This window comes from Phoca vitulina, unplaced genomic scaffold (genome assembly GCF_004348235.1).
Source record: "Phoca vitulina isolate PV1807 unplaced genomic scaffold, GSC_HSeal_1.0 scaffold95, whole genome shotgun sequence".
Lineage (NCBI taxonomy): Eukaryota > Metazoa > Chordata > Mammalia > Carnivora > Phocidae > Phoca > Phoca vitulina.
In genome coordinates this window covers 367,634-395,167 of record NW_022589798.1, presented here as the reverse complement: position 1 = coordinate 395,167, position 27,534 = coordinate 367,634, and the positions used below count along the sequence as shown (strand labels likewise).

Here is a 27,534-nt window from a genome sequence, read left to right as displayed (position 1 = left end):
GTGTGTAGGCACTGGGGACAGCACTTTTTTTTTTTTTTTTAAGATTTATGTATTTATTTTAGAAAGAGAGAGAGAGAGAATGCAGGGGGAGGGGCAGAGGGAGAGAGAGAATCCTCAAGCAGACCCTGCATTGAGCATGGAGCCCAACACAGAGCTCGATCCCACGACCCTGAGATCATGGCCTGAGCCGACTAAGCCACCCAGGTGCCCTTGGGGGTGTGCATTTCATGGAATATGACCAATCCTTAGGTCTTTTAATTTCCACGTACAGATGAGGAAACCAAAGAGTCACAGGCTAGTAGGTGTCTGACTGGAATCCAAGTCTTCCTAGACCGATCGCTCCCAGATACCATTAGACCCTCACCCCCGGCACCGTTCCCGGGTGACAGCAGGAAGGGACTGAGAACACCACCAGAAATGGCAATGCACTATCTGCCAATTACCCAAACGTAGTACCATTCATGCACATAGATGAAATAGAGAATAAAACTTTAATAGAACACCAGCACTATATAAAACATACACAGATAGCAAAATAAATCCAGTCCAAGTATCCCTGAGAATCCAGAAAGTTCGCTGACCACTTTTGACTTGAGGCTGTTTTTTGGATCCGTCTCTTGGCCGTCTGGTTAGTCCTCATTTTAACTGTTTTTGTTTCTTCTAATTAAAACTTGTTTCTTATATTAGTGAGCAGAAGAGGCTGAAAATTATACTCCCCAGTGATCAACAATTTTTTTTTTTTTTTTTTTTTAATCAGTGAGGCCTTTATAAAGCAGTACATTCCCACTGTGGAGTGTTTTTGCCAAGTGAGCCTTTAAAATCTAGCTCTTTGGTTGTTTAGATGCTGTCCTGGAATCTGAGAGTTCTAGATGTGGGGTTTGCTCAGGGGGTTTCCCGCTCTGCTGACGGTCAGAGGTGGGCGAGGGAAGGAGGGGGGTGCTGTACCCTGCTGAATGTGCTCCCTCCTCGGGGACCGGCTCGGAGGACCCCCGCCCAGACGGGACCCCAGGGGTGCAGCCATCGCCAGGATTCTGCCTGCTATGTTCAGAGACTTGCATAATGACACTCAGTTTGTCAAAGACTTCATTCTCATCAGAGGGCGGGAAGGAGAAAAACAGAAGCGTACTGTGATGAGGATGGCCTAAAAACTATGGGAGGGGAAAAAAAAAAAAGAAAGAAAGAAAGTTAATGATCAAAATTTTCCCATTTCTTTTTCTGGGCCTACACAGATTTATACAGAACTCCTGGCCGGAGAAGGCTGGTTTAAAGCATGTGACGATCACAGCACCAGAGTTCCTCAAAAATTTAAAAATAGAATGGCGATATGATGCAGTGATTTCACTTCTGAATACACACCCGGCAGAATTGAAAGCTGGGTCGCAAAGACGTATTTGCACTGTTGACTTGTAGTGTTACTCACAAAAGCCAGAAGGTAGTAGGAATGCCAGTGTCCCTCAGCGCTGGAGTGGATAAATAAATGGGGTCTATCCATACAATGGAAAATGATTCAGCCTTGAAAAGGAATGAATTTCTGACACCTGCTACGTGGATGAACCTTGAGGACGTCATGTTAAGTGGAATAAGCCAGACACTGAAAGGACGAATATTGTATGACTCTGCTGAATGTGAGGTCCCTAGAGGAGTCAAATTCATAGACAGAAAGTAGGATGGGGGAGGTACCAGGGGCAGCGGAGGGGGAGATGGGGAGTTCTTGTTTACTGGGGACAGACTCCGTTTGGGATGATGAAAAAGTTCCGGTGACGGACAGCGGTGCTGGTTGCCCACCAATGTGACCCAGTGTGAATGCACTTAATAGCACTGAACTCCGCACTGAAAAATGGCCAAGATGGCAAATTTTATGTTCCGTGTGTTTTACCATAATTTCTAAAAATGTGACAACAAATCTGCACCTCAGAACCACCCTCTGACGGTGCAATGAGGTCCCCCTCTGATTGCTTCTTCTCTTAAACTGGAAGGGAGCTATTTTTAGACCGATCCCAGTGCTGTGGCACTGACTTGGCCTGAGGCCTGAGCATCACCTCCTCTAGGAAGCAGCACATCACAGGCACGGGATGAATGTGTCTTGGAATAACAAGCAGAACCTCCCGCCGTGTCCTCAGGCTGAATTAGGGGCCCTCTTCAGGGGCTCGCCAGGACCCAGTGTGTCCCCACTTTCAGCCCTCAGCTCTGCCTGCCCAGTCGGCAGCCACGGGTCACGGGTGGCTTACTCACCACCCGAAACGTCGCTAGTCGGAATCAACCTGTGCTGTGAGAAATACCAGATTTCGAAGGCTTTGTAGGAAAAAAAGAACGTCAATATTTCAAAAATTAAAAAGAATACTCATTACGTGTTGAAATGATTATTTTGTATATACTGGGTTATATAAAATATATTGTTAATGTTAATTTCATCTGCCCTTTTTTACTTAAAAAAAAACTCAAAAAACATGGCTATTAGCCAATTTAAAATACACGTGGCTTGTGCTATGTTTCTGTGTAGCGCATTTTATGGACACCGTTTGTCGTTGGGTTTGTCTCTCCCCGGGGACGGGGGCTGGTTAAAGGCGGGAACCCGAGTCTAGCCATCTGGGTCTCTCCCGCTCTTTGAACCATGAAAGACGCCCGGGTGTGGTTCCCAGAACATCTGCTGACTTCATGTTTGCCATTTTCCCTCCTCGTAGTTCCACCAATGCTCCTGATCTTCAGGATGACGTAGAGATGGTCTCCGGTGCTTTCCCTCTCTCCTCCACTGTTGACTTGTAGCTTCACCCCTGACAGTCTGCTGCCCTCTTAATGTCATCTCCACACTCAGCCCTTTGATGGGACGTAACTTAAGCTGCTGGAGCAGTATTGCCCCTGGTGTGGACCTGTCAGGATTTCTGCCTCCCACCCCCTAAGTCTCCACCAGCTGATGGAAGGCGGGGGGTGGGGGGGAGAGGAATTATGTCCAGATCTCTGTTGCACAAAGGAAGACACTGGGGGCAGGAGGAACTTCCCCAAACCCTCGGGTCCAGTGGATTCGTAAGAATGGACTAGAGCCATTCTTGATTCTCCAGGGAAAGGGGACAGGAAAAAACAGAGGAAAATGTGCTGTGAGCCTCAGGAAAGCAAGGATCGGGCTGGTCTCCGGGTGGGACACACATAGAAACTCAGTATATCCTATTGGATAAACCTCCCTATGGCTTCAACGCCAAGTCTCCATCCCCACTAAGTCTCCCGGAACTCGTGATTATTCTCTGGGCCATGGTTAGTGGACCTTTACATCAGGCATCGGGCTGGAGAATTTCATGATGCAATGACCCCAGTCTGCATAGTTTCCTGGCACCTCCTTCATCCTCACCGCACCCCCCTCGCCCCGCCCTTCTCCAGCACCTGCCGGCATTTCTCAGATGAATCACAGGGGAGGGCTCTGCAGGCTGGTCTGCAAAGTCTTCTAGCCTCGGAGGGGGGCTCGTTCCAACGGCCCCTATCCTACGCCCGTCTCTGGCTTTGATTTGCCTGGAAGCACGTAGTCCCATCTGTCCTTTCCTGTCTGACCGGTCTGTGATGGCGAGCCAGAAGCAGAAAGAGCAGGTGAGTAGTTCTGCTTCCTGCTGGGTCTCCACTTAACAAAACACTTTCTACCCTGAACAATGGGCCTGCCCCTCTTTGTTCTTCCCGCTTCTCCAGAGCTCACAGAGACTTCCTGGCTCATTCTGGCGCTGCAGTCTCGGTTAACACCTCTTGTTAAAAGGTCTTGCCTGCGGTCACGTGTCTCCCTTTGCACCCACCGTGGATGCCGCGTGGCCCAGACCAGCCCTCATGGCGGAGGTGCTGTAGCCTCAGAATCCTGGGGCTGGCCTGGCTCGGCCGCGGGACTATGTCCTTCTCGGGGGGCAGTCTATAGCCCCTGACTGGGTGGTCTGGGACAAGGCCCGACATCAGCTATGGTGACAGAAGGGAAAGAAGTGGCAAGGCCTTGATTAGGCACACGCACTTCAGAGCGGGGGACACCCCCTGGGTGAACATTCAGGGACCTGCCGTATCAGCGAAGTTTCGGGGCTCCCATGGAGGACGGCATGCTGGACATCCTCTCCAAAGTAAAGGACCAATGATCACATCTCACCCCTCCCACCACTAAGAACTAGCGGGGTGCTAGGTGGGCCTCTGGGGGTCTGAAGGCAGCACATTCTGCCCCTGGGAATATAATTTATAGAGGGACACAGGACAGCGCCGAGGGCAGGAGAGGGCCCTGCAGAAGGTCAGGGCCATGGAGCAGGGTGCCCTAGCCACATCCCATGGCTGGTTGGTGCAGGGCTACCAAGGCCCAGCATGATCGGCCAAGGACGACACATCAGTTGAACGTGAACTGGCTGTGTGACATGGCAGGTCTGTGGTAAGAAAGGGTCTGTGCTGGGAAAAGATGCTGGAGTGTCTGGCAAATCCTAAAAGGAGAATCACAATGCAGGTCACTACAGTTTGGGGGCCAGGCTAGGCCATCACGCAGCAGACAATTATGCCCTATTTGAAAAACGGCTTCTAGATGTTATAGGGAGCTGGTGGAGACAGAGCCTGCAGCACTCTGACACTGTGACACCAGGCCACCCAGAAGTGACCAACCACCACAAGGCCTGTTGGACCCACCAGGTCCTACAACGAGGTCAGAGGATGCATATGCACGGGGCCCAGCCTCCCGCACCGTCCACCCCTGCTGCACCAGCACCTGTCTCTCTTCACCCCATGACGACGGGGGGTGGGGGGGGTGGGCAGCTGAGGGAGCAGAAAAAGGTCAAACACGGTTCATGGGGAGATTGGCACGGCACGCAGGCGCAAACCCAAAATGGCCCGTGGTAGCACCAGGGGCTGAACCAGGGGGCCCTGAATGGCAGTGGAGAGGAGGAAGCCTGGTCTCCGGGTAGAGCTCTGGGCCTCCACCGGGCAGAGCTCTGGGCCGTGCATCTGGTCGTCCTCTTGTGTTGGAAGAAAAGTGGCCCAAGATTGGGCTCCTCGTGGACTCACAGGCAGAGGTTAATGGCTAGGCCGGTGGTCAGGGAACCCAGAAGAAGGGAGACTGGAGGGTCAGGGACGAGGAAGTCTGTGGGAGAGACCTGTGTGTGGACTCAGGGGAGCGGCTCCAAGTGTCTCTGTATCATTTATGAACTCCGAGACCGCCACGGGGCCCTGGGCCAGTCAGGCCTCAGCAGTGCTGACCAAGGCCCTGTGGAACAGGGACGGCAAATCATTCCTCAAACAAGCGTCAACTCCAGTGGAGGGGCTCTGCTGAGAATGTGACCTTATTTGGAGACAGCATCTTTACAGAGGTAATCGAGGTAAAATGAACTCCTTCGGGTGGGCCTCGAATCCAATATGGCTGGTGTCCTTAGAAGAACAGGAAACGTGGACACAGACACACACACACGGAGGACGTCATGGGAAGATGAAGGCAGGGACTGGGGTGATGTGTCTACAAGCCCAGGGATGCCAGAGAGTGCCAGCAACCACCAGAAGCATCCTCAACGCCTAGAACGCACAGGTTCAGGAACCACGGGGTGGACACAGGAGCGGCCCCGCTTACCATCGCTCCCAGGGACCCACTCGGGGAACTTGGTGCCCCCTGCGCATGCCATTTTAGGCTCTGAGTCCAGAGCTGGGTCAGCACACTATGGTGAAGCCCAGTAATTCAGCATGGTTTTAAGAGTTTTAAATGACTACATTTAAGTGGTTGTATAACTACCTATATAATATCTTGGTTTTGCCTCTTGGCCTCCAAGGCCTAAAATATTTGCTTTATCTGGCCCTTCAAGGGAGAGTTTGCTGACTGCTGGTCTAGAGGGTTCCCAGAGGGAAAGCCTTTCTCCCGGGGTGGGCACAGCAGGAGTCCTGGTAAACTTTCAGTTAAGGCCACCCCCTCTTCATGTCAAGAGCCTAGCTGGCAAGGAAAGGAGTCATCGGGTGACTCATGGGCTCCCCTGCGCAATCCCGATGGTGAGCGGAGACACAGGGCAGCCCAGACCTCTGGTGCCCGTGACCGGAGACTCAAGACTTCTCAGAGCACAGGGCCTGGGTCACCCAATGAGATGGGCAGCAGCTAGTCATAGGAAAGGGGAGAGGGGCCTGCAGGGGGCCAGGAGAGACCACGAGGGTCTCTTGCGTCCTGGAGACCAGCCGAAGTGGAGGGGCTGGGGCTGATACCATCAACCTTCCTCTTGTAACTTTCCCCAGGAAGAAGGAGCAATGTCAGTCTCAGAGGCCCTGCTCCGGTGGGTCCCTGAGGTATAAGGGGTGCACGGTAGCAGATGCTGAGGTGTGCTCCCCAGATCTCCTTCAGGAAGGAGGCCCTCGAGGCCCCAGCTGAGGGCCCCCTGATGACTCGGGGCTTCAGGGAGGGAAGGTCGGAGAAGGAACGAAGTCCGGGTTGCCTCCTCCCTGCCGGCTGATCTTTGACCACGGGCATCCCTGGAGCAGGACCCGGGGCACAGACCCGCACGCAGACGGGTGTCACTCTCCAGGAAAGCCTGCCGCGTGGGATGGGCCGGCCCTGACTTAAAACGAGAAGCCCTCCCAGGCAGGGCTTTCGGGTCCACAGGGCCCCGTCCTAGGCCTACCTCTTTCAGGTGCTGAGGCAGGCAGTTCCCGGGGGAGAAGGCGTGCTTAGTCTTCTTGTACAAACACCACAGCAGGGCGGAGCAGCCAAGCAGCAGGAAGGCGGCGCACACCGAGGCTGCCAGGACCACGGCGACAGTCCAGGGCGGGGCCGTCTCTGCGGGGGGAGGGGGACGGGGTGGTGGGCTGCGTCAGGCTCAGGTCAAGGGCACCCGGGGTCACCTGATCTCCACACTCTGCCACCATGGCAATCCAGTGGGAATCCCCGTTTTCGGGGTGCCCATCTTGGGAGGGGTGAGGAGAAAGCACGAGACACCTGCTCAAGGATCCAGGGGTTTCCAGCCAGTGCCCCCCCCCCTTCCTATCTTTTTCCAGCTTTGGTTTCTGGCACGACTGCTGACAGACACGATGGGAACCATAAGCAGGGACTCTGAGCAATGAGCCTCTGCATGCTGGAGAAGCCTCTGCGGCCTTAAAGCAGGAAACGGGACCCCAGAGCCCCAAGGAGACACACGCACTGCAGTGCTTTGTACCGAGAAGGGCAAAAGCTCTTGGCATGGCAACACCATCCAAGCCCCCGGCACTCAGACACCTGCCCAAACTCCAGTGGCCCAAGGCCACGCGGCTGGCACGACCCAGCACCCACCGTGGGTTTCTGTCTGGAAAAACTCAAGGCTGCCAAAAGAACTTAGCGTTTCTTCTGCCAACACCTGGCCTTCCTTTCTCAGAGCCTTTGCTCTCAAAAGCTTACGCCTGTGAATCCTTCCTCCGCCCCTTTGAGATGCACACGTATCTCCTAAAACCCAGGGCTGTCTTTCTCAAGGACCTGCAAGCCATTCCTCTCAATTGCAATCTTCATGAAGGAGGGCCCCTGTCCCCCAGCCCGGGCGGGGAGGGGAAGTCTGACTTGATAAAGGCCAGCTGGCCTTCAACACCGATGGCCCAACTGCAGGGACACTGACCCGCCCCCTCACCCGCTTTGTGATGTGTCCCTTCCCCACTTCTCTCTTCTCTGCCCCTCCCTTGTTCTTCCTTTAAAACGCCCCAGGTAGCTCTTTCCCTCCTGTAAGTCCTTACTGAATCAAATCTGTTTTTACCGCTCTAACATCCGGCTTTATCTCTGACCGGGGCATTTGTGGTCCTGGCTCCCCTCATTCAGCACCAGGTGCCTTCTCCCGCTGCCCGGGGCCACCCACCCTCCCAGTGCAGGGGCCTGGCAGCCGGCACCACCCTCCTGATTAAAACCCAAAGCATCTGGTGCCGAGAGAGGACAAGCCAATAAACCGTGCCCTTTCACAGCAAGTCCTTTTAAAGGGAGTCATTTTATTTGCGGAGAAAGTGTCGATTCCTACTTGCACAGGGCAGACCAAAGCATGCCCCCCAACCCCCGACACTGAGCAGTGCGGGGGCCCACAAGACGGTCCTTAGATGTCTGAATGGATGTGGTGTTTGCAGGGGGAGCAGGGGTTGGGACGGGCCTGCCTTCCTCCCTCGTCCCCCTATGTTTTCATTCATGCCGGCAGTGGTCTCATCATCTTTCCGGCCTGTGCCCTTGCTGAGCTCAAGGGACCTCCTCCCAGACCCCCTGTGAAGTCAGAGGATGCTTTTATAACTCACCCCAGGAAAGAAAGGGTCATTGTTTTCCACGGGCTGGAATAAGGGGAGGATCTGGGAGCCGAACCCTCCACAGAAAGCTCTCTGACTTCCTTCAGTCCCACCTGACCACGCGGCCAGGCGGACTGCCTCTCCCTGTTTCACCCGCAGGGAAATCGTGCCTGTGCTCACCTGTGGAATGAGTCCGTGGGCAGTAAATTACACGACAGGTAACCTGCTCCGTCCCTGTTCATTTACTGGCTGAGCGACTCTGGGCAAGTTACTTCGCCTCTGAGCCTTGATTTCCCAGTCTGTAAAAGGGGCGATCCTTACAAGGCTCTCATGGAAAAATGGGTTGTGAGGTTCAAAGGAGATAGCTATGTTTACACAAGCCTAAAATGATGTTTGACAAAAGCAGGTTTTCAATGGGTTATACTTTTCTTTCATAAAGTGTTTGGGCTTTGTCAGTTCCTGGGTCATCGTTTATAGTCACAAAATATTTGAAATATTTCTCTTGTAGGTCAAATTGTAGGCCTCAAAGCATGTCTTGTGACCTAAAGGTCTCAGGACCATTAGGAATCCTTCATAATGTGATTTTAAGAATGTCATTACTAATAACCATAATATCTAATGCATTAAGGGCTCACTTTGTACCAGGCACTGTTCTGAGTCCCCCCACCCCTGCGTGTGCTACCACTATCTTGGTCTCCCTATTCTGCAGATGAGGCGGCTGAGGCACAGGGCAGTCCAGGACTTGTCCCATGTCCCATGTTATGTTCACAGGGGAAGGACAGGACACCGGGTGATCCCGAAATACACTCAAGGTTTTGGGAAAGCAGGTGACAGGTGTTTAGAGATAAGAAGGTTGATTCCTTTTTAAAGATTTATTTACTTATTTGAGAGAGAGAGAGAGAGAAGAGGGCATGCGAGCAGGGAGAGGGGCAGAGGGAGAGAGGGAGAGGATCTGAAGCAGACTCCACACTGAGCACAGAGCCTGACACGGGGCTCGATCCCACAACTGTGAGATCACGACCTGAGCGGAAACTGAGAGTTGGACACCCAACTGACTGAGCCACCCAGGTGCCCCAAAAGAAGGATAATTCTAAGACAAGGGATTCTAGTGACTCAAGTGGGATGGGGGCTCCCAAGGTACAGAATTCTGATTCAAGTAAAAATGATTCAGGAGAGGAATAAAATGAGAAAAAACACAGAGAAGGTCTGTAGAAATAACGTGTGGCCTAGAAAATAACTTGCAGCCCATGAAGGGAGGGGTTTTTGTTATTTAAAGGCATTGCAGAGGCTCAGCCAGCTCAGACATAGGTAGGTCCAATGGGGCACTGACCTTGGGATTACAGATGATGCAAGGCACTGAACTGGGGGCCACAGAAAAAGAACGACAGAGAATTCCCTCCAGGGAGACAGCAGGATTTTCTATGGGGCTCTGTAGCCCTGAGAAAACTGGCTACTACGACTGCAGAAGAGCTTTGGATGACACCGCAAAGATCCTGAAAGAATCCTGGGTTCGGGCAAACACTTTGTGCGTTTACAAAACAAGGAAGCAACAACAGTAACAAGATTCAAAAAACTCCAGGCCAGTGATCCTGATGCTGATGTCCAGAAAAAATAACAAACATCCCAGAACTGATAATTAAGTGGCTAATTACCAACGCATAAAAAGGATAAGGATGATAACCGAAAACAACATCCGGGCACCAAGAAGAAAGGAGCTCAAAATGGCTGTCTTTCCTTTTTTTGGATAGGGTGATTCATTGCTAGGTTATGGGATAGGATGGGCTGGTTTTTCCCGGGCTGTATTCCTTGGAATGCTGATCCTCAAAAAGGGTGCCGAAAGATCAAATATGCTAATAGTGCTCAGATACAAGGCGACTTTTCTGAGAGGGCCCCATCATTTCCAAGCACACCTGATTACAGGGCTCTTATTTTGAGAAATAGCCATAAATCGTCATGAGCACAGTGGGGACGGCATTGCACCTGGCACTGGGTGTGTCCATTTTAGCTGGTATCTACCAGTTTTTTTTACATTTACACTCACAGTGACTTTGTGGACAAAAAAACCAACACAGCTTATGGAATAGTCCACTCTATTCCGATGGGTCAGTGATCAGCAGGCAAGCAGGTAAGCAGTCTAAAGGAAAGTGCATCCTGGAGTGCACCCACAGGTTAAGCAACAGATGGGTAAAGATCGTGAAGCTCTTTCTGGCAAATGAGACGAGACAAAGCAAAACTGGGTGAGAAATACGTCCAATGCCAGAAAGTAACACTCAGGAGCTTGCTAAGCAGAAATGACGAATCAGTGAGACTGAAGCATTGCAATCTTCTCCGAACTGCCCTGTGACACAGAGGATGAGAAGTTTTGTTCTCTCTGGAGGGAATTCATTATTACTCTCCTCTGTATTTCTGCAGCCCCCCAGATCAGTGCCTCGCTTCCAGGAGAGCCTCGGTAAATGAAAACGGCCGGGAGTGGACCTGCGTGTATTCATTCTTCCACGGTCTGAGCTGGCTGAGCCTCACACCATGTCTTTAAATAATAAAAAGGCCTGTTGTTTGTGTGCAGCAAGTTTGTATCACCCCGTATGCAAATGCAATGTGTCTGTATGTAAATGATCACAGTGTCCGGGCCAGTGGTACTCTTCCCCCCCACTCTGTTCTTCCTCCCCTCCTTCCCTCTCTCTTTTTTTAAAAAATAGGGAGCACTGTGAGTGACTGTGTTGAGGTCCTGGAAGCCAAGACAAGTAGCCCTTGGTGGGGACAGTGATCAAGGTCTCTAAGCTCTCCCTCGTGTGGCTGAGGGGGCTGGAGACATGCAGCCCAGGGAGGGGAGGCTTCTGGGCAGTGTGGCGGGGCTCGACCTTGCTGGGCTGATAAGACTTCTATCAGGAGGCCTGAGAGGACAGAATGAGCACAGCGCGGGTGGGCGTGAAGAGGCAGCGTCCAACGAATGGAAAACGCGTCCATCCATCCCTTGGGTCTAAGAGGGAACGAGCTGCCTCTGAAGGGGGTGGTTTCCTTCCAAGAGGAAGCTGATCAGTCAGAGCTGACCTGGCTTGAAGTTGGGAGCCAGACGTGTTCATGTCTAAGGAACATTCCGCTAACACTTGGTGGGTGTCTATAAGGCGATTTGAAAGGCTCAGAAGAGGCAGAATTACAGCTGGTGTGTCTCAAGACTCACCGTCATCAGTTGTTTGCTCACACACAGGCTTGCTCCATTCCCCAGTTTTGTTCCGATCAGGAAGAAACCCTTGAACTTGAACACAGTAAGTTGTCCACGGCTCAAGATCTCTGAGGACCTCAAAGTCATATTGACACGTCATTGGCCACTAGGAACGAAAACAATAAAAACAGGCCTCCACAGTGAAGGGACACCATCTTCTCTTCCGCCCCCCAATCTTACCAGTTATGATATTTACTTTGGGCTCAAAATAGGAAGCTGAAGGAAGCAGGTGTTCCTCCCGGTTCATCTCTGGGGACCCTGATAGCATCTTAAGGCGTGGGGCAAGGAATGATCATGGTCCTGACAAACCACTTCATTTCCTGAATTCTCTAGTTTAGATGCCATACAAACCATCCTACTCCCTTTTTAAAAGGAATTAGGTTGTATGGGCTGAATTGTGTCCCCTTTCCCATTCATATGTTGAAGTCCTAACCCTCAGTATCTTGGAAAGGGAGTTAGTTGGAGGTAATCGTGTTGAAATCGGCTCATTAAGACAAGCCCTAATCCAACATGACTGGCGTCCTTGTAGGAAGAGAAGATCTGGACACGGACAGGCACATGCCACGTAAAGATGAGCCGGAGATGGGGTTGTTGCTTCTACAAGCTAAGGAACCAAAGACTGCCGGCAATCTGGGAGCTAGGAGAGACGCATGGAACAGATTCTTCCTCACAGCCCTTGGAAGGACTATCACTGCCGACACCTGGATCTCGGATTTCGAGCCTCCAGAACCTTGAGACAACACGCTCCTGTTGGGTTTGGGGAGTTTGGTACAGCAGCCCGAGAACTGCGACACGGGTCCATTAGAGTGACGCTCCATGTGATTTTTCCTTCCAAGAGCAAGTTTCTGACCCTGGCAGCCCGGGGTTCTCTTTAGACTTGTCCTCTGCGTGAGCACCTGAAATGCCCTCGTCCGGCAGCGGCCGGCCTCCTCTGCAAGGCACACACCTCGGCCTCCCTGACTCTGCTCAGTATGAATGTAAGCTATCCTCATTGATGATATATTCCTGAGTTTGGGAAACCAAAACAGGTTCCGGCAGAGTAAAGGGAACTAGAAGAGTATATGCCACCCATATTTCCATCATGGTTCTATTTCCTGACAGAAGGGTCCTATTTAAAATGTGTTACGTGAGGGGCACCTGGGTGGCTCAGTCGGTTAAGTGTCTGCCTTGGGCTCAGGTCATGGTTCCAGGGTCCTGGGATCGAGCCCTTCATCGGGCTCCCTGCTCCGCGGGAAGCCTGCTTCTCCCTCTCCCACTCCTCCTGCTCATGTTCTCTCTCTCTGTCAAATAAATAAATAAAATCTTAAAAAAAAAAAAAAAATGTGTCAGGTGAATAGGAACTTCAACAGAAAGTGAGCACAAAGTCTTTTTCTTTTTTTTTTACTTCAGTAATTGGTTATTTTTCTTTTGGCGTTGGGTTTGTTGACAACTTGTCTCTATTCCTTTACTGTAGGAGAAAGCCAAGCTCATTGATGACAAGAATTGGATTCTACCACTGACTACATGAAGAGTATGGTATAACTTCTAATAATTAAAAATAAAAAATCCGGGCTTTCATTCCTAGAAATCCCATACCCCTAAAACCTTGCAATGCTATTTTTTCAGGGATTAAGCTCAGGGTTGACCCACAGCGGCAGCCAGGGAAGGACAGACATGAAAAGCCCTGCTCAAGTCCCCTCTGACTGCTTTTTCTAGCTGTCTTTCACACCCGGGCAATTTCTGGTTTTATCTGTTCACATTCTCCCATCAGGAAGAAACAGAATTTCTCGAAGCCTTTTATGCTATGAGTTTAGGGACTGGATACGGCAGCCTTTTAACACTGTGTTCTCAAAGGGAACCCTAATTGTCTTAGGCCGTGTAGGCACCGTACCAGAACTCAGCGGGCGGCTTCTAAACAGCAAACATGTACTCCTCACAGTTCTCAAGGCTGAGGAGTCCAAGACCGAGGCACCGGCAAACTTGGGTCCAGCCAGCCAGTCTTCACGCTGTGTCTGCATCACAGGGCAGAAGGGCCTGCTCGGGGAGCTCTCTGGGGTCCCTTTTATAAGGCCGCTAATCCCCTGCCTCCCAAAGGCCCCACCTCCTAACACCGTCACACTGGGGATTAGGTTTCCACGTGTGAATTCGGTGGGGGGACAGAAACATTCAGTCTAGAGCGTGTATAAACCGGTCCTGGTGACCCTGCAGACACCCGTGAGGGAGCAGGCAGCCCTTCCAACACTTGGCGCGCCACACCAAAGGCTTCCACACAGCAGGCGGAAGCGACAGGACCAATGTGTCACCAGATGCCTATCCTGTGGGCACATTCTAGATAAGCTAAAGCTAAACTGGGTGTTGCGCTTCATGCTCGGTGCAGGAGGCATGCAGGCGTGGTAGGCTGTGGAAACGGATCCTTCATGAGAGTACGCTGCTACGTCCCTGAGTGGGTCAATCCTGTCTTACCTTTGCATCCCAGCCTAGCGGAGATGCCTGCATTTGGCAAGTGACTATAAAACTCCTCATTCTGGGGCGCCTGGGTGGCTCAGATGGTTAAATGTCTGCCTTCGGCTCAGGTCATGATCCCGGGGTCCTGGGATCGAGTCCTGAATTGGGCTTCCTGCTCAGTGGGGAGCCTGCTTCTCCCTCTGCCTCTCTCTCTCTGTGTCTCTTATGAATAAATAAATAAAATCTTTAAAAACTCCTCATTCTGTATTGCTTTCTAGGCACACATCTCCTGGGGGCTTGACTGTAAGCAAAATCATCTATTCGGTGAAGAAGGCTGATATCCTGCATCATTCAATGGAGCATTTTGGGGGGAAAATTAGCTTGAGATTTTGGGGGCCTGTGCAGTATGTACATATAAATTTGATTACATAATTCCTAAGACAACACACATGGGTAACCCTTTCCTCCCAAACTCTTGAGAATTAAGTGATAGAACCAACATTTAATATAGAGGAGATGACATATATGTAACCTAACTTACATTAACATATATGTAAGACAGTTTAGGACCACAAATAGCATTCAGCTCGGAAGCACTAAGTATAAGGGAAAACCTGACCATGGATGAATGAAAATAGCCTTATTCTGTCTACATAAGGGGAAGGAAAAGCCCATGTATTGACCATACATGTTGTTCAGGTAACCAGACAAGTTTATTTTTTTCATTATGTCCTTAAACTCCTCCAAATCCTGTGAAGTAGGTTATCATCCCCACTTTATTAACGAAGTGGGTTATTTTTTTAAAGATTTTATTTATTTATTTATTTATTTATTTATTTGAGAGAGAGACAGAGAGCATGTGCCAGTGGGAGAAAGGGGAGATGGAGAGAGAGAATCTCAAGCAGACTCTGTGCTGAGTGTGGAGCCCAATGTGGGGCTCGATTCCACGACCCTGAGATCATGACCTGAGCTGAAACCGAGAGTCGGATGCTTAACTGACAGAGCCACCCAAGCGCCCCATGAAGGGCATTATGCCCATCTTGTAGGCATGAGGAAGCCGAGGTCAAGAATGTGACTAGAGTCACATTGGCAGGAGCAACATTCCAACCAGGTCAGACTCCTAGCTCATGTTTTTAAAGGAACCATCCCCTGAAGAGGAGGAGAGCAATGGCGAAAACTGGGGTCAGACAGGTAAAATGTGACACTGTTCATCTAGCGTCCAGGGGTGGGGCTGCCCTGACCATGGACTTGACTATTCTATGGTGTACATGGGGCACAGGGTTTCAGACCATAAAATAGCAGTCATGCAGCATGTCACCTGATTCAGCTGACGGCAGCTTCCACCAGCCAACTGTTGAGTCAGCTCTACCCACCTTCTCCTGCAACTTCCCTTCAGGGAGAGAAAGGCCTGCTCTAACTGTGCTAACACCCTGAAGTCTGCTCTATGCATTTCCCCTGGGGCCTGGGAAGCATGAGCCAAATACCAGGTATCCCTCAGACTGGGAAGCTTCTGGCACTCAGAGGACCAGGCCGTAGATCCTCTGGACCATAAGGTGCTACCAGCTTTCAAGACCCTGACTGGATGGCCTCCTAGCCTCCTTTCTCCATCATCATGGCCTCAGACTAACACTAGGCAAAGAAGGGGAGCCTACGTCTGAAATGCATATGATTTGCTGAGCTTACCTTTTCGTCAGAACCATTTTTCCAATATTGCACATTATAAACCCACAAGTTATAAATATTCCTCATGGTCCATGTTTCAGGTTCATTCTCAATTTTAGGGGCTAAGAAACGCATATGTAAAGAATTAGCAAGTGCTTCTACTTGCATTCCAGGTGGTCCAATCATGGCTAAGAGGAAGAGAACAAAGCAAAATGACAGTCAAAAATCACATTTTAAAAACATCAACATTTATTTTTCATAACTGTGCAGACCAACTGGTCGACTGAAGGACCCTGGTCTTTGATGTAAGTTTGCTACGACATTGATTGACATGGTCAAGGAAGGTAGTTGGATTTTGTTTCTTAAAAAAAAATCTGATAGCCTTTTATTAATCAAGTTTAGTCCATTTATATTTATTGTGATTTCTGATATATTTGATATTATTTTGTGTTTTCTATAAAGACTTTTTTTTTTTTGGTGGTTTGTTCCTCTCCTGTTTTTGATTTCTACTGGGTCGAATTTTCTTTATTTCCTTTGCTGGGTTGGAAGCTACAGATGGTATTTCTACTACTTATAGTGCCTAACATACATAACTAATCATACACACTTTCCAAAAGAGTCCGTAGCTGTTTCTGCCCAAATGCTCTTTTATTGGATATTCATGTGGCTAGCCCCTTTGCTTCGTTTGGGTCTCGGTTCAAATGTCACCTCCTCAGAGAGACTTTTTTACCACCCTATGTAAAGAGCAGCTCCCAACATATCCTGCCCTGGTACCTTGCTTTATTTTCTTGAGAGCCACAGTCACATCTGTCATGAAATATGTTATCTATTTGTTTATCTGTCTTCCCCCCATTAGAGTATATGCTTCCTGAGGGCCGGGATTTTGTCTTGCTATTATAGCTTCTGCACTAAGAATGTGCCTGGCATATAGTAGGTGCTCAATAATAATTGTACAATGAATAATAAACATCTCTGGGCAACTGTGCTATTTGAGTTATATCCTGTTTTCTTCTCTGACTGCTGTTATTCTTATTCTTATTTTTTATTTTTTGAAGCTGTTAATGGGACTGCTTCCAGCATTTTACCTTGTCTTTAATCTGCTGGTAGCTAAGAACCAGATAAGAAAATTTATTAGGTATCTTTTCAAAGCAAGTATAAACAGATTCTTTGTGACTTCTTGCAGCACTTTCCTGTCATATAAACTTCAAGAGGCAAGGATCTAAAGTAGGGTAACTGTTGCTAAGAGCATAGACACAGGGGCCTCAGGGGCCTGGCTCTGAATCCTTACTGGGCCATTCCTTATCTGTATGACCTTTGGGCAAGCTGCTTTTCTATTCTGTATTAATTTCTAAAAGGAATTTCCGCAGATGGGCCCAACATAGGAATTGGAACCAGTCAGGACCTGGTAAGTCAGTTAGCAATTACAGGAGCAGAAACCTGTACTATGTTTTGGAAATTTGACTACTGCTAAGCTGCTTGTATTTTTTTAATGTTGATTTTTCTTAGCTTTTGTAAAGATACCTTTAGAAAAGATAATATAACTTTGATAATTTCTGACTCCAGAAATAAGAGTTTTGTTGTCAAGCCTAGGACAGAATTGGGAAAGAACAGAAGGGTATCCCAGCCGCATTCCCCACCAGGGAAGGCAAAACTGTGGGAGCCATGGGGGTCCAGAGCAGGGAGCGGTATAAAGACCCCGCACTGCACAGACACAATCCTTCCAATGCTTCCCTGGAGCTTCTCCTTGGAAGGCTGCACTTGAGTCTTGTTCATGAGGTTCTTGTCACCCCTCATCCTCTTACTGTCTCAATTGCTATAAGGTGGTTTCATTCATTTCCAATTCCTGATGTTCTAATTATGTTCACCTCATGACCTCTGGTGAATCCCCATGACCCCCCAGATCTAACCTGGGAACATTTTTTCAGATGCTTACCAGCCAGCCTGACCCAACACATCTGTCATTAGTCGAACCCATTGCTCTGGCCTTCATTATGGGCAGGCTGGCTGTCTACCTGGTTGTCTTCCTGTCTCTATACCTGCCTCGAATAACCTTTATTCTTCTGCCTGTCATGTCACATTTCCTTCTATCCTGACTCCAAACTGACTTTCTCCCAGAAAATGTACTACATTAATCCTTCCAGTTCTTCTCATTAACAACACTGGCCTCAACTCATTCTTCACCCATAAGGCATTAATGTTAATAGATTTATATTTAATTATTGTATTAACTTTATGACCATCCCTTCCTGTCTCTCCCACAGACTTCTTTCTGGCCATAGCCCTCCATATTATAACCCCTACGCTCCTTGTGCAAGGCCACCCACTCTGTGGGTGCTCAAAGAATCCTCCCTGACCAGGCTACCCCATGGGGAAAGAAAACCAAGGCATGATGATGGCATTACAATGAAATGGAAAAGAAAGTGGCTTACTGTCATCCACAGGACAGAAGGTGATGTTTACCCAGTCTGAATGCTCATCTGCAAATTCAGCCCTGACTCTCAAGGTGTGATCACCATACTTGGAAAGACTTGAGAAATCACATTCCGTCAAGGCAGTACTTGTGCATATATCTTGGAATTTCCTATAACTGTAAAATCAGAAAAATAAAACCATGAAAATTCTCACTTCAGTCTCTCTGGGGCTGACTGGTGCTTTATTAACCCCTACCACCAAAGGATAATGTAGGATAATGTGAGAAAAATAAACTGAATTCTTAATCATCACTTTTGATGAATAGCATGCATCATTTATATGAGCATCTCCCCAACTGTGCTCCATGGGATTTCAGTGATTCTTGAGATATTATAAGTCGTTTCAAAAATAATCTGTCCCTGGGTGCCTGGGTGGCTCAGTCGGTTAAGCATCTGCCTCCGGCTCGGGTCATGATCTCAGGGTCCTGGGATGGAGCCCAGCATTGGGGTCTCTGCTCAGCAGGGAGTCTGCTTCTCCCTCTCTCCCTCTCAAATAAATAAATAAATAAAATCTTAAAAAAAAGTATCTGTCCCATGGTCAAATGATTTGGGGCAGAATCAAAGTTAAACATAAAGAGGTGTCTGTCTTCATAACAGAACTCCCTCAGTGACTTTCAAATCTTAATGAGCACGTGCCTCTCCAAAATGGGGTTGAGTCTTCAATATATTTGACCAAGAAAGCTTCCCTCCTTGATTATGCTGTTTATGAAAGCAGAGGGACATGGTCTGTGAATACTCTATACACAGATTAGCCAAATAGTGTCCCGAAAATGACTATTGCTGCAATTACTCTGGAAAAACTGTGCAACGATTTGTTCTTATACAGATTTGTTTCATACAATGTGTTTAAAACTGAGCTCCAGCCCTGACACCCACCGCTGAAGGGAGGGCGGCAGAAACGTGAAGTTGAAGAAGGAAAAGGATGTCTGGGAAGACCGACAGGTGCGTGTGACCACCTCGCGACCACCTGAGGAGGTGTAATCAGCTCCACCTGACCCGAGGACACCCAGGCTCCTGTCTCGCAAAAAGGGAGGGTTTTGCCTGACTGGTTCCTCAGTGTACCTTCCTCCGATTTGGCCGCCCTTAGAGGTGACAACGAAAGTGATAAAAATAGTAACAGCCCACTTGTCAAGCACTTAGGTGTCAGGCAGGGCAGGAAGTGTTTTTTATCTGTATTACCTCACTGAATTCACAAGCCCAGGAGGGCAGAATGGGGATCACTCCTATTTTATAGATGGGGCGCAGGTATGGAGAACCTAAGAAACTTGCCCAGTGGAGCTGGGATCGGCTTGACTTCAGAGCCCACAGTCTTAAGCACCACACCTCACCACGTTCTTGGCGATGCCCAGAACAATTTCTGGCTAAAAGTAGGTAGAGATAATTGGGCTCAGACTATTCTACAATCTGCTCTTTTCATGTACTATACCACAAACATTGGTCAGTCAACTCTTCATGGGCTGCCTAACATCCCACCATTTGGAGACTCCAGGGGTCATGGCATGAAGGGGGCTTCCCCACACGTGGCCACTTCCTTCATTTAAACTAGCGTGTCAAGTGGCTGGAACATGGAATATTCCAGAAGTTGTTTTGCAATAACTTCTCTCTCCCCAGGTCATTTTTATGGCATTTAAAAATATTTTTCTCTTGGGGCACCTGGGTGGCTCAGTCGTTAAGTGTCTGCCTTCGGCTCAGGTCATGATCCCAGGGTCCTGGGATCGAGCCCCTCATCGGGCTCCCTGCTCAGCGGGAGGCCTACTTCTCCCTCTCCCACTCCCCCTGCTTGTGTTCCCTCTCTCACTGTGTCTCTCTCTGTCAGATAAATAAATAAAATCTTTAAAAATATATGTATTTTTCTCCCCATTAAATAGGTCATATAACCCATTCTCCACATTTACATCTCAGGTTTTCAAAGATGTTTCCATAGTCAAATCACCAATCCATCCTCCCAAGCACGCCTCTGGTCACCCCTGCCCCACGTACACATAGAAGAGAGTCTGTGTTACCCAACCTCTCAAGCTGAATTCTAAACAAATCTTTCACAAGCTATGGAAAACAGTAATCAGATTTTTCTAGATCAAATTTCTTGATCTAGACACAAGGACACCCCCAGCACATGCTTTGTTTTCCCCAGCACATCTCATGCTCAGTCTGCACTTCTGTGCTAAGGATACCTGACTCTCGGTTGCTGGGAAGCCACTAGGAACTCGTACCTACAAGATGGACATCCCAACCAAACACCTCTACTACAAGGGCACAGAACAGAACAACAAAGGATAAAAGGATGGGGCGAGAGAGAGAGGGAGGTTAATTTTGCACAGTGAAATCTCTAGAGCTGTCAAGACTGCAGAAACAGACATGAAATTATCAAACCAATCAGTGGTAGAAAATACACAGCAGGGAAAAATCAGCTGCAGAATCACCTGTCCTAAATCCTTGAGTGAAGTGACAAATTGGACTAAGGATTGTAGGTCAGATGAAAGTCCTGCCCCAACGTTAAATAGCCAACCTTGATAGCTGTAGGTGGTAATGTAAAAGATTATCCTTGCTCTTTGGAAATTCACCATGAAATATTAAGGGGCAAAGGGCATGATGTAAGACAGAGAGGGAGAAAGGAAATGTGGCAAATCTTAAAAATTGATGAATCTGGACATAAGCTATTTGGAAGTTCTTTGCACTCTACGTGAAATCTTTTTTTTTTTTTTAAGATTTTATTTATTTATTTGTCAGAGCGAAAGAGCACAAAGCAGGGGGAGCAGCAGGCAGAGAGGGAGAAGCAGACTCCTTGCTGAGCAGGGAGCCTGACGTGGGGCTTGATCCCAGAACCCTGGGATCATGACCTGAGCTGAAGACAGATGCCTAACCGACTGAGCCACCCAGGTGCCCCTGTCCTTGAAATCTTAAAATGTTCTGCTAGCGGGGAATTACTTCAAACTAAAAAGTGCCCAAAAAAGTCAACAAAGACTATCTTATTCATCTTCCTACGTCTTCTCTGCCTCAGCAGGCCTGGGATATGTTTGTAAAAGAAATCTGGAGGAGAAGGAGTGTGAGATTAATGGGATCTGGGACCTATGTTTCCTCCTGCTTCATCGAAGGGACTGCCTATCTTTGTATGTTTCTGAGTCACGTTGGAAGCAGGTGTGTTGGCTTATCACCCTTTGGCCCCCTGCTGCTGTTTGCACTTGGCATAAAGGTATGTCACCTGCATGCAGCCGGTGGTGTACGATGGCAAGCTGCTAAGGGAGGGCTGAGAGAGGGAAAAACCGACCGGCAGGGCAGGTCCTGGGAGGTCAGAACACCACTGAGATAATTGTCTTGCTGACACTCACCCTTCCTTCCTAAGGCTCTGATGCTTTCAGAGGCCAGAGCTTTTCACAGCCAGTAGCTAGGTGTCTTACTTTCAATTTTAGGACACAGCCACAGAGTAACTAAGCACCCACTATGCAAATCATCTGCACCCCACAGCACGGCGGTGTTCTGTTATAATCTGCTGGAGGGGATGGGTGGTAGCACGGCAAGGGCCAACCTGCTTTGCATACCTCAGTTTTCCTGGATGGCTCCCACTTGCAAATCGTTGACTTCGAGCAATACTGCTCTCCTAAGTGGGGATGATCTCAGTGACATTTTTTCTCTTAAAAAACATCAATTGTGACAAATCCTTGTGTTGCAATAGGCTACCACTATGGCCAATGACATCCTTAGCCACATGATCAAATGTCCCGTACATACCAGTGGCTCTGTGGTCATCAAACGGTGACCCATCCCAACAAGAAAAAGTAAAAAAGACTTGTATCTTCTCAGAGAACAGAACTTTCACAAGAATTTCCCGGACAGAAAGAAAAAGGTCAGCAGGGAGGTTCCCTAAGGGCTGTCATGGTCATGCGGGTGAGAGCAGTCAGACTCTCTCTTGTGGTCCGGCCCAGTGACCAGCTCAGGGCCTTCCCTCCAAGAGCACCCAGACTCACCTTTGGTACTGAGCTGTGAAAGTCAAATTTCCTTTGGGAAAGGCAGGCAACTCCCACTGTAGAATGTTCTTGAAATTAACTGACTTCATTCTGACGTTTTCAGGAGGTGGCACCATTCCTAATGCTGTAAAAATAAAAGGGAAGTCTGCATCTTTGTTCCTCAAAAAAGTTGCACAAGTAAATGACTATATCCAACCCTTGGGTCTCCCCTATGGCTCCATGTCTTCAAATGGGCATGTGGGTGAAGGAAGAAGAGACACACATTAGCTGTACTGAGGAGTCTGGATTTTATCTGAAGAACTGCCGGGGTGGGGGTGGGGGGTGTTGGAGGTTGGGGTGGGACAGAGAGCAAGAGTGAAATAGGGACAGATGGAGTGACCCGGATTTGGGTGGTGGGAGAAAGGTGGGGCAGATGGATTTTAGATATATTTCCAGAGGTACAGACTCTAGACTTTCTGATACTTTTGGTGTGGAGAAGTTAATATTCATTCCTGGCTTAAGCATCTGATGCCCTGATTGGGGCTGGGGGCAAGGACATCGACAGTCCCATTTTAGCTGCATTAGGTCTGAGATGCTGGAGACAGATGAACACAGGAATGACCCAGACAGCTGGAGAAAGGAGCCTGTGCATAAAGGAGAGATCTGGGCTAGAGGCAGGAATCATTTTTAAACTTCTTAATAGAAAATATTAAACATACACAAAAGCAGACGGAAGAGTATGATAAACCACCACCGGCCCATCACCCAAGGGTGCCAACAGAGCTTCACATTTGAGTCACGGGCCTATAGCTGGTATTTAGTGCCAGGGTTCTGCTGGTATCCCCTACAGGGACAGCGTGAGGGGAGGGTGGAGGGCCTGGGCAAGAACTGGGCTATACGGAGATCTGGCAGAGGTGGAGGATGCTAGGTAGAAACAGCCTGAGAGGTAGGAGGAAAACCAGGAGCCTGTGGTATCCTGGAAGGCCAGGGATGAATTCATCAGAAAGCAAGGAGGGGCCCATCGTTGTTTGAACCCGGGCAGGAAATTTAGAGGGCAGAAAAGGTTTTAGTGGATTTAGAACTCCGAAGGCACAGAGCTGTGGAGTTGAGGGGCAGACCTCAGATGTTGGGGTGCTGAGGACTGAATGGGAAGCCCTGACGGCCGGACCCGGCACCCGATCACTTCCAGTGCGCCTCTGGGGTCCGCTCAGGGGTCGCCTTGGGGCCATCGCTGCCGGCGTCGTAGCTCGGCCTTCAGTTCCCAAGCGCACGTCGGGCCGTCACCCCCTCCCCGCGGACCCCTCACCTGACATCAGGAGGCAGCCGCCCAGCCAGCTCCGCAGGCTCCTCTGCATGGCGGCGCCGGGAGCCGGGAGGGCGCTCGGCGGGGGGGGGGCCGCGGCAGCTGCCGGGTAAGCGCCCCCGAGCCCGCGCCCCGAAGAGCCGGCCGGTCCACCCCACGCCGCGCCGAGGCCGCTTCCGGGTACTGGAGGGGCGGGGCGAGACGAGATCCCGCCCCCTTCCTGGGCCCCGCCCCGGTCGGAGTCCAGCGCCGCGCTTTGCTGGGGGGAGAGGGCGGTGTCCCGGGGGCCTGGCGGGGCGTAGGGAGACGCGGAGGGAGGGGATCTTGCTTCCCCCAAAGCGGGGGGTGCAAAAGACCAGTAGCAAAACTGTACGTACAGTGCCCCGATTGGGGAGACGCCTCCTCCAACATTAAATGCATGCTTTTCCAAGTTAAATAAATACACTACAACGCCCACCCAGAGGTTCTATCTGGGGTTATGGGTGGTGGTGGTTTTTCTTGACACCATTCAGTATTCCCCAAGTTTTCTCGAGTGAAAACTTTCTCCAAGTTTTCTCTATGATCCCCTCTCCCCGCAAATAGGTTGATTTTAAAGCTCTCCATTAGCAAAGACAGTTCGAAAGTGTCTTCTTTACCCCCTCCCACCCAGGGATAAACACCACAAAACCAAGTCATTTATGGGGCAAAAACTTGTTACTCTCACAAGACTGCTTGAGAGAAGTTTAATTTCCTCTTTCAAAGCCTGGGCAGTGGTGAGGTTGGAAAACCCAGGGCAGGCTAAGTACAGAGTGATGTAAGGTACTGCTTGAGGTCTGACCACCAGGAACACAGCCCCGGAGGATGAATGTTCCCTTGGCCCCTCCTGGCACTGGCACACAGAGGGACTTTTGTTTAACCCTAGAGATGCCAGCAGAACCACAAAGCGGCTGCATTTTTACACTCTCTAATGAGAAACAACTCTGAGGACATTACCAAGTTTGTATTAAAAAGTATTTATCCTTCACCAACTTCAATTATACAAAATATAAAACACACACACACACACATAAAAGCTATAAAAAGGGTATTCCAAAAGATCACTCTGGAAAGCTTTCAAAATATGAGAGATGATTTAAGAGGGCAGAGAATTGAACTGGTCACATGAAAAAGTCCCTTTCCTATGGAATTTCATCACATCATTAAATAATCCCTTCTCCTCTCACATCCCTCTTCTGAGTTACTTTTGAACAGTCATAAAAACAATCTCTTCAAAGTCCTTGAACTAGGACGCATAATAGTTGTTTTCCCCCTTTTGAATTGATCTAGAAGAAAGGTCTGAGAAGCCTGCTCTTGGGGCAAGGGGAATGAGATAGGAGGTCCCATAGAGTTGATTCACCCTGGGGGCTTCTCAGGGTTGTAGCACGTCCACTGGAGTCTTCATTCCTATGTATTTTCTAATATTTCTCCTAGCACCACAGGATCTTGGAGATTACCTAGTCCAATCCCTTTATTTCCTAAATGAAGAAACTGAAGCTCAGAGAGGCTAAGCAAAGTATCCAGGGTCACACAGGGAAATAGCAGCAGAGTCAGACCCGAGTCCCAGTTCTGGTGTGGTTTGCTACATGATGTTCTAGAACTTCCCTCCCTCCCCCCCAACACAGGAACTTTGGTCACACATAGGACACTTGGACTCAGCGCACACATCACTTCTTAAATTGTTAAATAGGCTCTCCAGAAATTTTGTGACTTATCTCTTCTGAAGACTTTGAAACAATTTTCCATTTGTTCTTTTTTTTTTTTTTAATTTTAAAATTTGGCACTGAGATTCTATCCCCCTCTCTCATGCAAATGTTTCCTATTAGTCACCTGCCTGACGCTAGAGTTACTGATGTGTGTGAGTTTGTCTTCCTCACTCAGATTGAGGAGGGCTGGCCAAGTGGCCGAGAGCCGAATTCTCTGAGTGTAGGTGACAGAATGTTACATTTTGAGGAGCCCTAGACTGGGCTGGACCTTCCCTCCTTCCAACATGTGCTTCTGTTTCTTTGTGGGTCCCCTGCCTTTCCCTCTGGCTGCCTTCCCTTCCTTCTCTTTTCCTGCCTGCTTTCTGGCTCCTTCCTTGAGCCTGCTGGACTCAACACTGCAGACTGCTCCTGCACCTGCTCAGAACCCCGCTGAGTGTCTTTCTTTTCTTTCCCCACTCCCACCCTGGCTAATTTCATTATTTCCCAGAAATCTTGCAGGGCCCTGGACCACCCCTGCAAACCACATGTAAACAAGGCACTGAAGGATCCGCAGGTTTGGTTCCGGTTCCGACTCCTCTCCCACACTGGTAATTTGCATATAATTTGCATAGATGCCATCACCAGGACCCACCCACCCACCCCCGGAGGAGCCGACCGCAGTCTCCAACACTTTCCCTGGGGAACATTGCAGACCACAAGGGAGGAAGTGACAGTGCAGGGGGGGAAACCGTGAAGGTATTGGTCAGTCCACGTTCATTAAATATTTTGGGGGTTCATCTCATTATATAGCCGTCCCTGATGTCAACATCCGACTCAGAACTGTCACTTTTATCAGAAAGCACATCTTCAGGCCACGGGCACTCTGCAGAGGGGGTGGGGGAGGGTGGCTGTGTCCCTTCCCCGTGGGCCGCCAGAAAACTTGTTTCCAGTTGATGGGAATCCTCGAGGTCGAACGTCTCTTCTGGAAAACTTGGTAACCCTGGAGGGACTTCCGAGTCGTCATCGAGGGCGCTCACGAACACAGAGCTTAGATTTACATTGAAGGTAATTCTGTCCCCAGCCTCTTCCGTGGAGCTGCTGTCCTCCTCGGAAAGGGGGTCCTGTAGCAGCTTCCCTCCCCCCTCGCAGGCCCCACTTGCGCATTCCGACCACCCGGGGCAGGGCCCTGGTGTCATCAGCGGCTCAGAGTCCTGCTCAGACAGGTCAGGCTCCTCAGTGTCGGGCTCCAGGCAGTCCCCGCACGTGGCCAAGGAGGCAGAGGTGGGACGGAGAAGCCCACCCATTAGCCCATGCTTGGTATAGCCACCGGTGCTGGTCACAGGGTCTGCGGCTTCATCATTGCTGTCACTCTCGTCGTCGTAATTGTAATTCCACACCTTCTTCTTTCTGTTAACGTGAATCACCTCCACGAAAGCCACTGCTTCCACTGGTGGCATCTCAGGGAATACCCAGGCTGATGAGTTGTAATTCTTAAAAAAAAAAAAGAGAGAGAGAGAGAGAGAGAGAAAGTATCAATTCTGTTTGTTCTGTACTTTTTGACGTAATGAAACTCAGTAACAAGAGCTAACAGTTACGTAGTGCTTACTTACTATTTGCCGGGCGCTGGTCCTAGTGCTTAGCCTTATAATGCATTTTACCCTCACAACCGTGCCATGAAGTGGGCTTATGCTTCTTGTCCCCATTTTACAGGTGAGAAAACAAGGCAGAGAGGTAAAGAAACTTGCCCAAGGTTCATGAATAGTGAGTGGGGGAGGCTGGATTTCAAGCTAGGTAGGCTGCCTGCAGGGACGAGGTTCTGGCTTCTACTCCTTCCTACCCTGCTCCCCTCGCTGCTTCTTGCATGTCAGGGGGATCGATCCATTTAGATTCTGGATTGCCAAGACATTCTTAAGGGGTGTCAGGGAACCGTGAGTGAGGAGAGTCGCTAGGGAGCCGATTCCATCGGGGTTCCCTGGACTGGAGGATCTCAAAGGTGGAGATGATCCCTAAAGAGTCAGGGGGTGAGAATGGCAAGACTCACAGAGCTCATTCTGTTCCAGCTCTTGGAACAGAGCACAGCCAGGATACAGCTGAGCAGGGCGAGCGCTGGAGAACACAAGGCAGGCTGAGTCTTGCGCTGTTGGTGGATTCTTTCTCTAGGTTAACTACGGTGAGGCTAATGGGGAGGAGGTGGTCAATCCTGAATCGTCATCGGCATCGTCTTCCTCTCTATTCTCCTATGCCTACCTGGGTTGCCCAATTTGACAAACCTGCTCTTCCCCTACTACCCAACCCAGCCTTGGGGTGAATTTTTCTATGGGGTTGTTCATCTTTTTTCTTATTGATTCATAGGAGCTCTTTATATAATCTGGATGCTGATTATTTGTTGATTATTTATGTTATTATGATTATTTGTTACATATATTTTCCCCTAGCCTGTGGTTTATTGCTTTACATCATCAATGACATTCGATGAAAAGAAATTCTTAATGTAAAAAAAAGTATTGATGTTCTTCCTTTATGGTTCTGCTTTTTGTGTCGGAGGGAATCTTCCTTACCCCAATGTCATATAGAATCTCCTATCATGCCTCCTAAACCTTTAACAGTTTTGCCTTTCACAGTAGTC

General features: G+C 49.2%; 2 protein-coding genes across 6 annotated transcripts in view; both read right to left on the bottom strand.

Annotated features, from left to right (window-relative positions):
- Positions 1-472: 472 nt before the first annotated feature.
- On the bottom strand, positions 473-23,371 carry IL10RB (interleukin 10 receptor subunit beta). The gene is made up of 7 exons (XM_032396953.1): positions 23,212-23,371; positions 21,927-22,050; positions 17,923-18,080; positions 15,515-15,681; positions 11,366-11,513; positions 6,585-6,739; positions 473-1,148 (listed from the first exon to the last, which is right to left on the bottom strand). Exons 1-7 carry the CDS (start codon positions 23,258-23,260, stop codon positions 822-824), a joined length of 1,128 nt encoding a protein of 375 aa, XP_032252844.1. The 5' UTR covers positions 23,261-23,371; the 3' UTR covers positions 473-821.
- A 2,204-nt stretch (positions 23,372-25,575) lies between these two features.
- IFNAR2 (interferon alpha and beta receptor subunit 2) overlaps positions 25,576-27,534 on the bottom strand; it is a 35,082-nt gene continuing 33,123 nt past the window's right edge. For 4 of the 5 annotated variants that reach the window (XM_032396947.1, XM_032396948.1, XM_032396949.1 and 1 more), the window contains one exon: positions 25,576-26,398. In XM_032396947.1, coding sequence (XP_032252838.1) covers positions 25,703-26,398 — 696 coding nt within the window. In that variant the 3' untranslated portion in view covers positions 25,576-25,702. The remainder of the gene's footprint in view (positions 26,399-27,534) is intronic. The other variant, XM_032396951.1, reaches the window with a different exon arrangement.